Source organism: Ischnura elegans, chromosome 9 (assembly GCF_921293095.1).
Source record: "Ischnura elegans chromosome 9, ioIscEleg1.1, whole genome shotgun sequence".
Taxonomy (NCBI): Eukaryota; Metazoa; Arthropoda; class Insecta; order Odonata; family Coenagrionidae; genus Ischnura; species Ischnura elegans.
Window position 1 is genome coordinate 18,430,977 of NC_060254.1, and position 19,299 is coordinate 18,450,275.

At 39.1% G+C, this 19,299-nt stretch overlaps 1 protein-coding gene across 1 annotated transcript in view; it reads left to right on the forward strand.

The window, feature by feature from the left end:
* LOC124165819 overlaps positions 1–19,299 on the forward strand; it is a 316,986-nt gene that overhangs the window by 289,838 nt on the left and 7,849 nt on the right. Inside the window, exons 5-6 of the mRNA XM_046543344.1 lie at positions 2,780–3,059; positions 4,068–4,204. Of these exons, the coding sequence (XP_046399300.1) occupies positions 2,780–3,059; positions 4,068–4,204 (417 nt within the window). The remainder of the gene's footprint in view (positions 1–2,779; positions 3,060–4,067; positions 4,205–19,299) is intronic.

Sequence of the window (19,299 nt, forward strand, 5' to 3'; positions counted from 1 at the left end):
TAAATCTTTAATGCATGAAATTTTCAGTTTATAATAACTATGAAGCGACTAAAGAATCCGGAGGGAATAATACATGTATTTAACACCTCATAACGCATACGTATGATTTAGTCAAAACCCAAATTAGGAAAATCAAAATATTTTTATGCACGAAAACGCTAAAATATAGAAAAATATTATCACACATGTACTATAAACGGATCAATTTAGGTGATATATCCATCGCCGGTTTTCTACACCCCAAATAGCTTATACACAATTAGCAAATATCTTATTATATCATTTACTGAATTATTCATTACGTTTTTCTATTGGAAGGAATAAAGCAAATAAATGGTGTTATGATGTTCTTGAACACCATTTCCTTCATGTCGAAAACAAAAGTTAAGATACCACCACGTTTTTCTTCACAAATAAAAATTTTAGCCTCGATCACAATAAGATATTCTTATACTCTTGGTATTAGGCCAAAAAAATTATTTTCCTCTTAGTTATCTTTTAAGCGTAAACTCTATCATGCCAGCCATATTAACAGCAGGCCATGAAGGACGGAATCTTTTGAGCACACGGTCTTTGGGAGGTCGAGAAATCCGTCATGAGAGGCCACCTTATATTTGCCGGCTCAGACTTTTTCCTTGGAGTAAAAATGACAAAGAGGCGAATATGCTAGCAGATGAAGATCGACGGAGAATATTAGAAGGGTAGAACTACGCTGCATGATGGGCGGCTTATTAAGAAGTTATGAAGAGGTTATGCGAAATTTAATGAAAAAAAAATTAATTCATTCCCTTAGAGCAGGCAGCTCAGACTATTTTAAGGAAGAGCGAAAGCAACGAAGGCTCCTGAAAGCCGTGAATAGCGACCTTTATGATGTCCGTGATTCTCCATTTTAGTTAATCACCACGTTTTGGGCAGAAGATAAATATTTTCTCCGTAATGAAATGTCAATACTTTTTAAAGCATATGCCACCAATTAGGTTTGATGAGTATTTAGCGATTGAACAAAATCGCTGTATCACTAATGCTTCGGCTTTTTCGTTTATCGTAAATTTGTAGCGTAGAAAAGGCATCAATTTGACGAGTGGGAATAATAAAATTGCCAGCAAAAATTAATGGATATAATATTTAAATATATTTGATCATTATTTTTTTGGATTGAAGTACGAACTGTTTATTGTTTTAAAGGCATTATACAAAATATTTTCACCAGTATGTATCAGTGTAGCAAAACGTTTTTCATGGATGTCGAAGATAACGGCTTGGAGAAAGATTAGAAGAAGCTAAAATTCAAGCATCAATTGAAATGATGAGTATTATTTTTAGCTATCCAATAATTCGGACCTGGAATTGCACAGCTAACATTAATACGCCTATAGCTAAATCCGTTTAAAAAAGTCTAGTTTTCTCCCTATTACCTTGAAGTGACACCTTTACTCTGCCGAATTCTCGGGGATATGATACACCAGATCGTTACTCAAGCCTTCATCATGTATCAAACTTTCCATGGTTGCCACGTTGGTATTATGAGACCTCACTCGTGTTCCAAAGAAGGCTCAAGCTAAACTCAACAGTCAACAACGTGAGTGTAAACTCTCACTAAGTTGACAATTTCTATGATATCCGCCGCAGTCGCTTCTCGTTATAGAAGAGACAAATCTCTTATAAAAATACTTCCAAGCGTGAAATTATTCCCCAGTAATACTACTTTTTGCTGTGCAGGAGACTATGAATGAAAAGAGTTTAATTTTGTAATTTTACTGCTTCAAGTCACCAAAATTAATTTAGCTTAGGTGAGCTCAGTTGAATTTAGTTTCCAGAATGACAGCTTTAGCTAAAACTCAACTAGTTTGAGATCTGAGCCACCGAGATAGATAGAGGATTCATGTTTGAGTCAATTTCTGGAATACGACCCATAGGGACAGACAGCAGACGGTTACAAATTAGTCCTAAAAGAGCGAATCTGTTAATTACATTTGAGTTCATTGGCCCCCCAAAGCTACCACCCTCCCATTTATCAGCAAAAGTTAGCTAACTCGTAACTGCCTTCCCCTGAAGGTATTTAAACGTCCCATTGTCATTGAAAGTTGTAATGCCAAAAGTTCTCTAGCGATATTAAAAGTATCTAGCGATTTGATCGTTGGATTATTTTTCCTCATAGAATCATCCTCTAAAATCTCTGGCACAGTAATGGCTTCGCCTGGTTTCGCTATTTAGTTGGGCCCTCTTCGCTTCTATAGCGTTGGGGTGTTTTACCCCGTCCCATCCCTTCCAACCTTTTCCCAACCCCAGAGGCGTCGTCAGGCTCCTATCGCGGCGGCGCCTCTTTCCTTTTTCCTTCCTGTCCTCCCCCTCCCCGGGTGATCGGGCGTATCAGCTCGATTGCTGGATCCCGGCCCCGGTGTGTTGTAACCTAGCAAGGCTCCCCTGAGCCCTCATTCTCATTGTCATTCAAAGTAAATTTTATACCACATGAAGTTTGAAAAGTAAGGGTTCACGTTAAAATTTTTAAATGAAATACGTGCTATGATATTAATGTGCATATTTTTATGACTTGATAACCATACTTTTATAGCCTTCATATACCCCCAAAAAATCCTCATAGTGTAAGTTGGACAGAGGAATGAAAACCCCACTACTCTCATTGGGTGAAATTCACACTCCTGTGGTGAATTTAGTTTGAGCTCTACCCTCATCCATACAAACCAACCATCAGGTTGAATTAAATAATTAGTGAGTCATGGTCGTATGTTATATTCGTCTTGATTTCGCCCTCTTGCAGCGCCCCACATACGGATAGTGGACGAGAATCGTCACGAGGTGCACGAGCGATACTTCAAGGTTGGCAGCGAGGTGGAGTTCACGTGTCTTGCCACTCAACTGGAGGAGCGGGACGGCCTGCCGGACGTGGAGGAGGGTGCCAACCTCACCACGACTACGCCCAGGCCGCCGAAAGGGCCGCCACGGAGGGGATTCTTCGCACTCAAGGGTGCGGCCGCCCGGGTGCTGTGGAGGCACGGAGACTCGGCCATCACCCACACCACTAGCGGCAGGGGCGTGGGGTGAGCACTAGACTCCATTATTCTTATTACCTTACATAAAGGTGAACCTCCCTATACTCCCCACTGCATCAAAACTTGTCCGCCACATTGTCACCTCTGCAACGATCGTTCACTAGATAACAGCGCGAACAGGCGCTCTTGCGAAGCATTGCAAGGACAGGGAATTAAACAGAAAAATGCGTATTTTTTTAAATTTATGCTATAATTTCACGGGCGACATGAATACCACATGCTCCCTCATTTTTTTTCTGTTGTAATGTCAACTACAACTTCCATTTCCTAGTTATTCCACAAATTCCGATATCCGGAAGGACATAATGAACAGCCCTATGCATTTTTCGAAGCTCACAAGCTTGAAAATAGAATCATTACCATAGGTGGATTTCGGCGGGGGACACGGGGGCACGGGCCTCTTCAGACGGTTAAAAATAGACAAAATATAATTTAATGTATTCATTACGTTCGTATTGTTTTGTGTATTACGGATCCTCAATTCTTTAATTTCGCATTTATAACTTTCGTGATGAAACAAAGAGAATATTTCGCACAGTAATTGTGGTATCTTGTCTTTAATCTCAAGTATGAGAAGACCGATAGCCTATCCGACCCGTGAGCCCCCCCAAAATAAATCGTGGATCCGCCCCTGATCATTACCGAGCAATAATAATGACATAAAACTGTCGAAAAATTGATGAATAATCATAGCATTGGTGGCGCGTTTTACTCGGGATTTGAGATATTGGAGATAGATCAAATGAATTATTTCATCAGTTAACAGAAGAGATGGAGAAAGAGTGAAATATTTGCTCTAAAAGCCCCTAATCGGCACATTCTCTGCTACAAAAATCCGCTGGCATCACTTAACGCAGAGTTGAAGCTGAGACAGTAAAATATTGACCGCTGCATACGATAACCATGAGTTACCTTAACATTTTCAGTTGCACTAGTTGGATGTGTTACATAAATCGTCTTCAATCCTAAAACGACTATTTTTTTCTATTTTCACAGGATAAGAGTGAGTCAAGGCGGAAAGAATGTGGCCCTCACATTGAGGATAGAAGCTGTGACAAGGGAAGACGGAGGAAATTACACCTGCTCTATTGGCACTCTGGCGGCTGCAACCGTCTTCATACACATACTCAACGGTACGCATCATTCATTTATGATCCTTTTTCATTTTAATGCTTATTTTGAGAATGTAAATAAATTAGCAAAAAAAAACGTTGAAATCGAGGACTATAATAACGCTACAAGTCCACTTGGGACTAAAAATATTTCAGCCTGAATCGCAAGATCGTCTTTTCCGTCCCTCAGAATTACAGCTCCAGCGATAGGTTTTCAGGATCCGAAAGAGTGATCACTCCACCGATCAATTTCTGAGTGAAGCGGTCATTTCCACCTTCCCTCGCTTATTCTGTCACTTTCCGTATTTACAACTCATGCAAATGATAGCCAAGCGAGGCGTTACACTTTCTGTTTATGGCCGTGCGTATTGAGTGACTGAAGGACGTTACCGTACCAGCGATGGTTTCAGCGGTAGAAAAAAGGACGTGTCGAGTGATGGAATGAGGGATGGGATTTTCATCCCTCGAGCCATCGCGGAAAATGATCGCTTGAAACGTTAATTTTTTTCCGCCATCATTGGGGCGATCGCTGGAACTCTTCATCGAAAGGGACGGAATAAATGTTCGCGTGATGCAGGTTTTAGTCTCGAGAGTGGAGTCACGAATGCACGGAAATGGGAGTAAGACCATTCTCGGAGACTTTAAATTTTTTTCCAGTTGGGAGAAATCTCCGAGACATGAGTCTCAGAGACTTAAACTAGTCTCTAATGGACACGAGGGCGTATCGGAAAAATCGATTTTTTTCAAATCCATCTGGCCCACTGAAAAAAAGTTGTGGGACCGATCAAAAATAAGGCCCGAAAAATTTGAGACCTCTAGGTGAAACCCTGGCCCTCGCTCAAATACAATTTGGGGGAAGGGTCAAAATTCTAAAAATGTGATGTCCTGACAGTAACTCGTCAAAATCTATAGGGAATGACCATAAAATATTATATTTTTAGAATTTTGACCCCCCCTAAATTGAATTTGAGCGAGTGTCAGGGGTTCACCGACAGTTCTCAAAATTTTCAGGCCTTATTTTAGATCGGTCCCACAACTTTTTTTCACTGGGCCAGATGGATTTGAAAAAAATCGATTTTTCCGATCCGCCCTAATGGACAAAGCTCTGACATACTTCTCGATATTTATGGACACCAGTCTCTCTCTTAGTCTCTTGAACAAGACTCGAGATTTGATCACTGGTGGACACCTACCTCAAGGCTTTACAATTATTGAACCATTATAAGTACCTTCTTACTGTAAGTTTAGGTAAAATCAGTGTCAGATTAGTGTACGAATGAAAGCGTGCTTATGCCTGGTTGCTGCTGTCCATCTCTATCCTCGAATGGAAGAAATATGGATAAATTTATTTAAAAATTTGAAGCCAGTTAAAAACTTGAAGAAAAAATTAATTATTTATTTTTCTTTGAATTGAAACAAGAAATACGCACATATTATTATAAGTTTAATATTTTTCATTTCCTTCCATAGACGACACATAAAGTGCACAACAGATTACAATTTGCAAAATAATTCTGACGTGATAAAAAAAAACCATGACCAGTTTTGGATTCAACGCACAAAAATACGTTGGTTACCATCAGCAGAACTTGAAAAATAGGAAGAATGCAGGACAGTGTCATTAGCGATACACTGAAACAAAATGACAATGACTGGAAACTCAAACAGCATAAATATATTAGCTCGCCCGTTTTCTCTTTGGAACGACATTAAAAAATCGATTGAAGTATACCAGGACTAGTCACGGTGATAACTTTTACGGGAGTCACCCGCAATTCACAAATTATGTGAAAAATCCACAGTGAAAAAAAGAGCCTCAAAAAAAGCCCCGATGCTAGGAAGACCGAGAGTGCACGCTAATTCCACCCCACCGCCCCTCTTCTCTCTACGCTGATGAGGCGCTCCTTCGTGGGGTGCTTTCCTCATTCTAAGGATCAGTTATATAATTTATAGTTAAAATTTTCCATAGTATTAAAACTAAAAATTTTATCCATTCGAAGTAATGAATTTCTCTAGAAGTTATTCCGATCTACTTTTCTTTGTTGTAAGTTTGAAATATGCTCAATTTTTGATTACGGCTGTATGAAGTTACAGTTGATACTATCAGACATTATAAAACCGGCAGCAATTTTTCAATACATAAATGAATTCATCCTTTTATCATTGGTTTCAAAGTTTGCATGAGACCAAAAATTAAATGTTCTCCTATATTTAGAGAATCTATCCATCTAAAAGTTTCAATTTTGATATTATTCTAATTAGTTATACAAGAAACAATATGTCTCTGATATACGTGTTAGCGAAGGTTTCACGCCAATAATTTAGCCCAGCTCGCTACAGGTTTAAAAATAGTTTAAGGAGCAATCACCTTTCGCCTTAAAGTAAACCGTTCCTTGCATGCGGAAGTGAAAGAATAATGAAGACAGAGGACAATTTGAACTAAGAAATAAAACAGTAATATAATCTATAGTTAAAGAAATAATATGTATATTTAAGCTGCCCTCCCCTTATACACTCGCATAACTGTAAAATTAATTTCATTAAAATTTAGCAAATAAAATAAAAATTTTGGCGATACATTCTTTAAATAGAGATTGACAATTTGGTTGACTAGTATTTTGGGGACGCTTTCAACGGATTTACATCGTAGTAATTGGATTGTCTCCCATAAAGAGAGTATTTCGCTGAACCTTGGGCTGGCATTAAGACAATCCATTTTGGAGGAGAATTCGCTCGTAATCGGAATAATGTTATTTTGACTTCCCGGGCCGCCGCCATTGTTGATTCAGAAAATCTCGGGATTTCGAAATGGGAAGGACGAGAAAGTTGCCGCCCGCTTAAAAGCCATGGAATCCAGTTCCTGAGCCCCGGTAGAATTTCTTTTGTTGTCCGCCACGAGAGAAAGAAATGATAACGTCCATGGCTTTCACCTGGAGTACCTAAGATTATAGGATTAAGGGGGCACCCGGAAGCTTTTTGGCATGAAAGGGTATTCAAATTATATAATTGGCTCAAATTCATTCGGTGGTGGATAACGGTGTTGGGGTGAAAAACTTTTGGCTGCCCATATTCCCCCGAAATTGAAAGAAGAATGGAACAAAAAGATTTAAAAACTAAAGGAAATGAAAGTGAAGAAAATATTTGATTTTATTCGGATAGGATTATTTACCAAAAAATATGAATGACCGGATAAATTCGGAGGAATTATATTCCGTTTTAAACATTGAAAGTGATTTTCAAGCGCCAGACAAATTTGCGAATAGAGCCATGAAACATTGAAAAGCTAAACATTTCTTCAACGGTTCTGCAGGTGAAACTAAATCTAAGTAAACGCAAAATAAAACAGATTAATAACATATTTATAAAAAAAAAATGCTTTCATTGATTTGTATCTAACAATTTACTTACGTATAATTACTTTCATGTAATTACCATAATATACAGACCTTTACTAATATCACAAAATGTAGATAATTTTCATGGTCTTTTTAATTTTGAAAGGGAAATATGTTAACTATTTTTATAGAATTGCAAGGCAAAACAAAATAAATTCTTAGGAAGGTAATAACCACAGTGAGATAACAGAAATTAATCGCATATAGGGCATTAGGTGAGTAATTACGCACGTTCACCGTAAAATTATGGAAGACCTCACGACATTTCATGGCAAGACTTTGGGCTTGTATTATAACTTGCTCGCGATGACTCCTTGTAACAGTATAACTGGCGGAAAGTGACATACACCATGATGGGACTCATTTATACATCTTTCACAACCGTAAAAGATGTGCTCATACCTTTCTTAAAAGCGTGCTCTCCCTTTCCCCGAAGTTATTCATCAACTTGGAATAGGATCTTGAGGAGTTTCTATTAAGACCGCCTTAATTTTACTCTTGAAAGTGAAGACACCTCGTACAGGTTTTCTCCTTCCGTGAAATTTTAATATCTCAAGCAGCAGCAGCGTCGTCGTCGTCTTTTTCTCTCTCTACCTTTCTCTTTCGTTCTGATTATGCTTCAAGTGGAGGAGGGAGTATCTCAAAAGAGAGGCAACGGACGATTAATGAGGACATAAAGAAGCGCTTCTCCTTTACGAAGAACAAAACTACATCTTGTCGGTGTTGTTATGCAAGGGAGGTAATTGAGTTGGGCGTTATTTTCCTCCGAAGGTGAATATGGCGAACCAGCTTACATTGGCTGGTGCCAGAACATCGATATGAATACTGAGAGGAATAGCACTGAAAAGCATGTCGCTACTTAAGCACTCATCAAATGTTCCTAAAGCTCAAAAGTATATTTACCTATAAAAAATGAATGGAAAAATAATCAAGTGCCACGGGTAATCCACAATGAGGAACTTGCATGGGTCGTAGATTGCTCTAAAAACTATTTTGAATAAGTCAAATGGATACATTAGGTCGCAAAAATACCTTCTGTTTCTCCATTCAACATCAAAAGAAATAAAAAAATTGCATTTAAAATCGAGAAAAATTTCTCTGAGCCGACCACTGCGCGAAGACACCCGAGCGTTGCCGAGGCCAGGCGTGACGTCATAGGTGCCTAAACAACCGTAGGGAGTAGGGAAATACGCTGAGCGCATGGTGTAAAGTTTGTTTTGAGGGAGTATTTAGCCGCTCATCGTCACTTTATTTTGTTCTGTTATTCTTGGGCAAGTTTTCCTATTGCTATTGTGCCTATATTATTATTTGGGATATTAATAATGCGGCATCGGGATGATGAAGTACAAGCGTTTCACTTCGTGTGTTTTGGTTATCAGAAAAATGGATGATAACGTTGCCACTCGTTCGAATAGTACACCTGAAATTCATCTACGTCTACATAATACCCCGCAAGCCGCCTAAAAGGCGTGTGGCATGGGGTGTTAGGACACCAGCCTTTTTTTAGGACACCAAAAATTGATGCTACGACCCTCATGGAAGACAAATTATTGCTATACGTCGGCGGCAAATCGAGTTGTAAAAGAAACTTGTAATACTGGAGGATAACGATCGTAAGCTGTGCTGTTGACATTAGAGTAAGCTGTGCTGTTGAATTTGGCAACGCCGGATTAACGGAGAAGGTAGTCCTATCCGCCCTACGGTACGAATTCACAGCAAAACAGTATGCACACAATCCACATGTGAGATCGCGAATCGGTTCCGCTGCCAACACACACACAAGCTACAACCTATTTCAATGATATAGGTAAATCCATAAACAATATACTAGCATATACCATAAGAATATAGTGGGAAATAGGCAAATACTCTTATAAAAAACTGGATGTCACTATCACATTCTTATATTCATCACGTACAACTTACAATAAAAGAACTCGTTATGATGAAAACAACTATTTATTCACTGATTTAAACCCTTAAATTAGCCCACACAAGTGACATTTCTCACTACTATTCGTTGAAATAATGGAATAACAAACTTCACACACAGTTTTTATTTCAAAAGCGTGATCGTGAAATGTCATATCTACGGTGAACAACGGAGATTAGCACGCCACTGACAATTTTTACACTACTGTTAGACATTTATCGATAGCGTAATAGCACTTTTTATAATTCAATCACGATGGAACACTGATAACTCTAATATTTTTCAACCTTGTCAAACTTTGTGCATTATAACCACTGGCACTGTGATTATTAGCAGTAGCTTAACGGGAGATGTCACGTTGAAAATAACGCTATTTTGGCACAAAAATGTTCCTAGATGTCTCCAATCAGCGAACAAAAGTTGCATTGTCTGGAATTCACCCCATAATACAAGCACAGACAGTCCTAAACGACGAATTCTCCGGTACCTACGAATAAACGGATGAAGTTATTGTATATAAAAGCTAATCGGACATTAGTAAACATCAAAATCGTTCTAATTACATACTCAAATGAATGATATGCCGTCGATAACATCAACTTACAATTGACGTATCCCCCTTCCAATGGACGTGGCTCAGACTCCTACAACGATGTTATTTAGGTATTATAAAATTATATATATTAATATTATAAATAATGCAAAATACGAGGGCTTCCAAGCCTCTATCGTCGGATATTTATCTTTAAATACAAAATAATCAACACGTCTAACAAACGAAGCTCTCACCACTGCTGGCAACTATTTCAAACAATCACAACAATAGCTTCGCGTGATGTTTAGGCACCTTTGACGTCATCGAGGCTTCGTCGGCAGTGGCTTGGGGGGTGAGGGAGTTTTTCCCGCGCTTTAAAATTCGTTATATTTATCATTAAATAACTCGCGAAGGAAAACTCAGATTTACATGCGGTTTTCTTTGTTGTATTCAGAAAATAATTTTCTGTCCGCCTATGAAATAAAAAAAATTCATGCAAGTTCCCCATTATCCATATCAGATACAATTAGGCGTCCTCATTCATTTTTCGTTAAATATCCAATGTCCCGCTCAAAAGCGGCATTTAGAGTGAACATTTTCATGAATATTGAAGAAATAACGGCAAATGATAATTGAAAACAGATGCTACCATCATGAACATTCGATTTGCAGTAAATTAAAGACCATAGACCCTGCCAATCAAATGTGGATGAGGGCAGAAATTCAAAAGAGGGGTAATGAACGATTGATATAGTCATAAAGAACCATTACTCCCTGAGGAAGAACACGGCTAGATTTTTTGGGTGCCATTAGGCAAAGCAGGTAAATTAATCAGGCAGGCAGGCGTAATTTTGTTCCCAAGGTGAATATGATGATATAGCTAAAATTGTCACGGACTCGATTCAGGATTTTGAGAATACCAGAGAAAGGAAGGCCGTTTGCCGACAAGCAGACGTGCAAATGGGTACGCGTGGGCTAAAATTGTTTTTTGAACATGCGTGTCACGTTCTCATCAGCGAGTTGCTTCAGCCGGCTGTGGAGAGAGAGTCTGCGACGCCAATTCCAAGCGCTATCGAATAAAACGACATTGTGAAATGCATGCGGTATTCCGATTTCAATTAATGGAGAGTTTCGAATTTCTCTTGTGCCTGCGTTTTATTCTACAGATTCGAGAGAAGGGAATAGATTGATCAGAGTTCTATAGACTCTAGAGGGTCCACGCTAAATGTTAAAGAGAAGAGTCGTGAGACTGCGCAGATAGTCTTTTTTCACAATAGACATATTGCTTATCACGTAATTATCCATTTTAGTCAAAAATATTTTCTCCCTGTTGATTGAAACTACATTGTAGCTATTTTATCTTATTTATAGCCTTATATGTAGTAATAAAAAGAAGCTTAGCTTTTTTTAGTGGAAAATTTTGAGGATTACGTACATGATTATTGACAGATGTACGAATCAGGGAGTTAAAATCCCCTCAATGTAACGTCCATTTTGATCGACATTGAAAATGAATGAGTTACCTATTTATTTTCATTATGTCATGAATATGGTAAATTTCCGCACAGAGTACAGTACTTAGATTCTAAGGTAAAAGGTAAACTTATAATTTTCAGTAGGAATAAAAGATTTTTTTAATGATATAAAAGTTGTAATAATGACCCTGAAGGGATTCCAACAATCTTTTTCTTCTAACCTGAAATTATAATAGGAATCTCCGCTATAACTACATAATAAGCCCAATTCCAGGGTATCGTACTTAAACAAACACAGCACATCAATTTAAAAGCAGTAATTTCCATTCGATAGCTATAAATTTTTCCATGAAGCCATTTTTTCATATACATGACAGCGCAAGTAGGTTTGTCAATAAAAATAAGAATATCGTAACAAAATTGAAAGGAAATAAATCCCCTGAGTCAGGGGTTAGTATTAATTTTGTGCCGGCTGGCCAACTGACAGAATTAGAATAAAGAACAAATCTCTATATCAAACGAGGCACATATCACTCCAGTTGCAGTCACAAATCAAGCTATGTAATGTAAGACGGTCTTCAGCGTTACTTTGTAGAACTGTTTCATGTTAAAATAAAAATACTTCGCTTTATTCCACAATTTATTTCAACTGCTACGACCCGGGTTTCAGTGGCGGCTTGCCCACAAGGACTCTCGGACCTCGCCCCTCCCAAAAGATTTGAAAAAGGAAAAAAATTAAATACCATTCAATTGTAATTATACATCTATTTACTAAGGTGTTTTTTCAATCGCATGCATCGAAAATGTAGGAAAATAACACGCAAAAATAGCGCGAGAAGTTCGTATTTGTAGCCGTGGGGCGCCAGAACGTCCCAATCCATTAACATGCAGTTATATGAAGAGTGGTAGTGGTGGGGGCTGCTGGTGCTATGACGCGTCTAAGCTTATGCCTTGTGGAAGTCTAGGGACGCCGCCCGAGCATGCGCAAAACGACTTATCTATTGAGTTGACATCGCCGCACTACCCGGCGGCCGTATAATCTTGGTGTTGCAGTGTTGCAGAATACCTTGTTTTTGTGAAGAATTCACTTATTATGTGTAAATTGCTTTAATGTAAATAGGCCTAGTTGTAGTTGAGTTAATCAAGTTAGTGTTAGCGACTGTTTTGTGTACTAGTGAGTCATAATGGTCTCTAGATTGCCTTAAAAACTCACTAAAATACTAAAAATCTTTGTTCTCTCACTCATAAAACTCACAAAATATTAAAAAATTTTGACCCCCCGGTGGAGTGTGCCCCTTCCAGCATTTGACTCACGAGCCGCCACTTCCGGGTTTCTGCATATCATGCTATCATGAAATATCTGTATATCATGCCTGATGGCAGTATGATAAGCAGAAACTCGAACCGTGCCAGTTGAAATAAAGTGTGGAATATAACTAAGTAATTTTATTTTAGCAAACTATGTAAGTGTCTAAAATGTGGTACCGCGTTTGTGTGGCAGTGAGTGCTGAGTTGAGTGCCGTCTTGCTGTCCTATTGATCCGGGTTCAAATCCTGACGATGGCGGCGATTTTCCGAGACTAGCCGGTCCCTACTTGAGTGCCCCGTGGAGAGCACTTCAACGCACAGCGATCAATATACTGGATGTCAGCACCTCCTCGGCTCCCTCGGCTGTCAGTCGCCTCCTCCAAATGCTATTTCATAAAGATCTAATTGCTTTAACTTAATTACTATATCTTTTTGAACACGTGGTAACGTAGTAACACTTGGATTACGTGTCAGAACTCGCGCACACATAACTCTTTATTCACAATAGACATCATAGAAGTTTTCTTCCACCTTTGGATTTGAACAATTTATTATTTCCACCAAAATAAACGAACTACAAAATTAAAATTAATATTCAAACCATTTATGAGCTATTTTTATAATTTTTACTGATGAGTGAGCTAATAGTTGCTCGGTCGCATTGAATTGTTCCTCGTCAATATCGCAATTTATAAAACTAATTCGGAGGACGATAGGGAAAATAAGTGCCGACGAAAAAAAAAAGGATTCCTCATTAAGACATTTTCTCCTTAAACTGATCTGTAAATTAAAGAATACGAAAGAAGTAGCCCCTTTTTCAAGAGGTAGTGATGGCATTAAATTTCTCGTTGATTTAGTTGTTCGGAGAGAGTATCTTTGACTGATTCAATCGGTCACTAGAACGTAAATGACAACGAAAACACATCAGATGGATGGAAGAGACCTAGGAACAGCATAGAAGCGGTGAGCTGCACGGGAACAGTTCGTGACATCATTAACTTATGTGTTTTCACCTACCTATCTTAAAACCTATCTAATATTATCCTACATACCTTATCAACATAATATGAAGGTTTAAAGCCTTCAAATTTCAGGTGCAAAATGATCCAGAAGTCGTCGACGATTCGTCGATGCTACGAAAAACGGTAAAATGTGGGTCTTTATTCATCTAGATCCACATAGCATCCCGCAAGCTGTCTCAGTTGGTGTAGGTTGTGGGTTGTTCGGATACCTGCCGTTTAAAATGAAAAGGATATGCTGAAAAGAAATTACGGGTACTACTTACTATTTTTCGAACTCTTTTGAAATCCACTGTAAAATCAAATTGCTGAACGACTCCATTGCTTCATAGACCACATGAAGATCGCAAACTGGGGCTCAGAGCAAAGTTTTTCACACACTTAACCGTGGCCGTAATTACTTTTCACTCTAGTAAGTCGAGTAGGAGAATAAAAATGACGATCTGAGGACTCCAGCAAGCCTCTCTTCAGCGTGCGTCATCATCATCGCACCAACACGAATAAAACGACGATAGGAAAGCGTCAGTGGAACTCTTCCCATGGGAAGGCCGAGAGATCTTCGCTGCCCTGAATCGCTGAATGTATTCAGACGCGCTTTGTGTAATCTAAAGCACCTCTTCCACTCTGCTCTCCATTTTCTAAGAGTGCCTACTTGAGTCACCGGTCATCATTTTTAATAACTGCAACCCCTTTCACTTCCGCACGAGAGATAAGATAGAAAAACCATGATAAACCATTGAAACCGACGCCCCATCAAGTCGTCGTCGTCTTTACCCTTTGAGGACCATAAGTATTACGTCCACCACAAATTTTATTCATAACGTTTTCAGGCTAAAATGGGTGCTATGATTCAAGAGTTGTTATTATCGAAGCGATAACTGTGATAGTTTTTGAGGACCAACGTGGGAAAAATAATGCTAACACAGAAAATGGAAGAATAAACTTTGTTAGGTTCACTAATATATTTGAAAAAGTATGGCCCGGGTTTCACTATATAGTTACATCATCAGGTGAACTATGTTATGAAACCCGGGTAATGTTTTTCCAAATATATTAGCGAGCCTAGCAAAGTTATACCTTTCATTTTCCATAATGGAAAGGTATCGCACAGTAAATCCCGAAATCATCAGTTTAATAGTGCCAGCATTTGCTTGAAAAGGAGATAATCACTTATTTTGATCATTATTCACGCTCTTTTCCATAAAATGTTTCTAATTAACTCTCTTAGAAACGTGTTCTTGAGTGAAATTTAAAAAAAATCCTACTTATATCATAAATACAATGTTCAGCAATATCTAAAATTTTATATACCAATGAAAGGGGGAAAATTAAGTTCTAAGGAACTGTTGCGATGGTCTCCGCAATGAATAGTGGATGCTAATATTCGGGTTTCCAGCGCATTTTTTATTTCTGGTGTCAACAGTTTCGCCGGAATTTCCGCCAAAATCATCAGCTCAGGTTCTCAAATATTCTGACCTGTATATGCTGCCAAAACTGTCAACATCAGGAAAAAAACGCGCTGGAAAACGGGAAACGATGGCAGCAAATTCTGCGAAGAATCGTTCCACCAAAATTCATGTTAAATACAGTTTTGTAAGAGTGACCCTAAGATTGTCTGAAGGGAAGAGGTCATATTTTAGTTTTATGAATTGTATTTCTAGAGAAATTTCCCATGGATATAGCGACAATCATAACAAAAACTAGTCGCGAAGAGTTAGTGCCATTGAAAGCCACAATCTTGATTATTCGATACGCATTAAAATAAGGACTACAAACTGATTCAGTTGGATCAGAGAGAATTCTCCAAATATGGGACATGTGTAACTCCCTGGGTCCTTAAGAGGTTAAACACCCCTCCCAACTCCTTATATTCATTCCCAAGATGCTCCAGTTTTTGCCCCCGAGAACCTCCGGTTTTTGATCGCGGTGGAAACTGCCGGAAATGCCCCCCGTCTGGAGGGAGCTTTTCCTGGGAGAGAAAGACGCTGGGTGCCCCACCGGAGAGGGGAAGGTGCTTGCTATCTTTGCGAGGCTTTTGCCGTGAGGGATAAAATTTAGGCTCGGTGGTTTGCCGTGAGGGAGCGAAGGGAAGCAGAGTGCAAGTCCGCTTGGGGAGTGAGCACTAAAACCCTTCAACTTCCTTTAAGTCTTCACTTGAAAATGTTTTCCTTTAGGTTTAGTCGCCGCTGACGTGCTTCCTCCGCTAAGCGCTGAAGGGGGAAGGTAGGTAAGGTGCACAAGAAAGAGAGAAAAAGACGGGAGAAGGCAAGAAAGAAAAAGGCCCTTGGCGAAGTGGAGGAGTTTTTCAGCGCTCTCTTTCGCCAACGCCCCCTGGGAAGAGGCGATCCAGAACGCTGCTGTTGTGCGCGGAGAAGGGGAGTCAAGCAGTGTTGGTCCCACGGGGAGATGGGAGGGATAGGAGAGGGATATACAGAGAGAGGAAAGAGGTTATCGCCGGGAAGTTGGTTCGGGGTAGAAGATCTTTGTGTTACGCGGCCGTTTGAGGGAAGGGCGAGGGTTCTCCTGTGTGGAGAGGGTTTGCTCCCTAGGATGGTCGTAAAGGGACACCTTTACACGTTTAAGGTTGAAACAAGGGCCGGGCGAAAGGAATAGGACGGATTCGCTGCTTTTAAAACTGCTCCCCAAGGGGATGCTGGTGACAATAGACAGGTCGCCGACGAGGAGAAGGCGGTGTGGTGGTCGTAGGCGATAATGGAGTTGTCGCTCGTCCGAAGATCGCTGTCCACTCCGTAGTAATTTTACTTACTCCCAAGTCGTGTCGAACGTGACGCGGTGTGGCATAGAGATGCGAGTGGGGTCTTTCCAAAGTTTCGGACGGAAACAAACTTGAAATTAGTTCTGCATCCGTGATCCAAATCCGAAAGTCCTGCTCATGGGACATAAAAAAGAAATGAAAAGTGACATTTATGCTCCGTAAACTTAGAAAATATGATACAATTCTTAAATGCAACTTAAAGGTAGATCAGGGGTCTTCAACCTTTTTTAATGAAAGGGCCAAAGATTGATTTCACATCGTCCGGAGGGCCACAATGTTCCACGTCATTTTACCACGTCTTCAATAAAATAAAATAAAACATATTTTCAAAGTGCAATAATCTTGATTAGTTAAAAAGTTCAATAAATCAATGCAATTTTTGACGATTTGTTTTTGATGAGTGTGTCGATATTTGGTTCGCGATACAATGTTTTCTTTAGCCTCTAAAGACAGCAAAAAATTCACCGGCGGAACGCGGGTTGCCGACCCTTGAGTTAGATGATGATTTTCACACATAAGTCTTGAGGAGAAATAATAACTTTTATACTTGTACGACTTTTCACTCGCTTCCACCGCTGAGAGTCGTCGCATATAGCTCGTTGTTTCGTACGTGACTTAACGGAGTTACAGGCAAAAAAATTATAATTCTACACAATACTGTAAGACCTTGGTTTCAACGTGGCACGCCAATGATGATCATGTTACGTGGTACCTCATCACCAGATGAACGATTTGTGAACTAATTTAAAAAACTATAAATAAAAAACTATACGACCTTGGTTTCAACGAGGCCCGTCACGAGAAATTATAAAGTTTTTTTGAATTTCATTATGAGAGTCGTCACGTTCAACAATAAAGCACTTACGGCTCTAATTCTACAGTATGCAATACTAAAACTAGACTATTTGTTCTGGGTGAAACATAAATGAGGAACGATACAAAAATGAAGAGCAATTAAAACTAGCATGGTGAATTAATGAATGTAAAAACAAAAACTGTGAGAAAAACACCTTAAAAGCCAACTTTTATCTCGTCGTAAAAATTTGAATGTGAATAGCCGAATACCATGACATTAAGTTGCCTTAAAAGCTGTACCACGTCCTTATCCACGGTCCCTCATACGGTCAGCAGGGGGCTAGTGCCTAGTTTCAAAGCATGCTAATGTGTAACTCATAAAATAATCAACGCTTGACCTTCACAGTTGAGGCAAGCAGGTCGTTGGAAGCAAAAAATATCCGTGGAACTTACTGCTAGTCCGGACCATACGAAATGCGTTTGTAAGCTCGCGCTTCCCTTATAATCCATCCTGCTGACCTAAAATACCACATGCTAATTATTTATGCGGCCTGCCTTTGGTGTTGAGGAAGCTATCGGCATAATTCCCTAAAGAGACACCCGGAAGAGGTGACCCATTAAATATCTGAGTTATTACCCTCAGACAAGAATCATATCCATCATGCAAGCTCACAGATAGGTTTTGGTGGATTTCCTCTTATTCTGTCCTCATTTTGGACTATATAGGTGATTTAATATTTTCCACATCAAAGGACCTACATCTGAAGGCCTGTATATATACACACACAGAATTTAAGAAATTAGAACGCGATAATGTGGGTTAATACAGTTACCGTATTGCTCCGGAATCCACACCACATTACTATTCATTAAAGTGCCTAACAAGCGATTCAAAAACGATACTCCAATATTAAGGCCCCGCGCTGTGGTGGAACTTTTGTTCTTAAGTGGGTGACACTATCATTCATTAATATCAAATGCGCTGCATCACCTATTTTCGCCAATAACAGAATAAAATTCCTTTTCTTTTGCACCCAGAAAGTTATTCTCCATTAATGAATTTATTTTCAGAAAAACAAAGTACGCAGCATATGAAAAAATCTAATATGGATTAATAATTTTCGTTAAATGTATTCAATAGGCAATGCAACCTTAAAAATTCAATGTGAATATATGCCTTAAATTATAATTTAAAAACCTTTAAATCCACCCTGTGCTCAACTAAAAATGCAAGAAAAATTATGTTGCAATATGAGACCCATATAAAAGCGAAGACCATGGCATAGAAATTTCTTTACAAAATGAGGAATTGCAAATAGCAAGTTTCACATTTCGGACGAAATTCACTGAAAATTTTAGTTTTATTTTAATTTCAGTTATAGAATATATAATGTTAAAATATAATGAAAAATAATCGGTGGCAAAATAAAGATATTCACTCCACTACAAATTATGAACATTAAAGTTCCGTAAGAAACGCATGGAAGGTATTTTTTCATGAACGATGCAGTAAAGAAAAAAATTGAACGACTTTGGCTTGTCTGAGGAATGTAACAGCCTTCAAAGTTGTCTTGAATACAATTAGCTGATTAGGTGTGTTGGATTACACGGCATGTGTGCCATGGACGACGTGTGTTAAATTAGCATGAAGAATACAATCTTAGCGTTCTGTTCTCTCGTCCAAAACTTGACTACACGAGCCAATTCTCTGGAGACATCTTCTTATTAGATTACTTTGGAGATCATTTCTTGTTCTGCGTTCCCGAGAAAGTACCGGCAAAGCGTTTTGAAACGAAGCTCGGGGCTTAAGTACGCTCTGAGACCCGTCTGGAAACGTTGCTGTGGAATGCGCGATCCTTGAACACAACCATTTAAGAGATA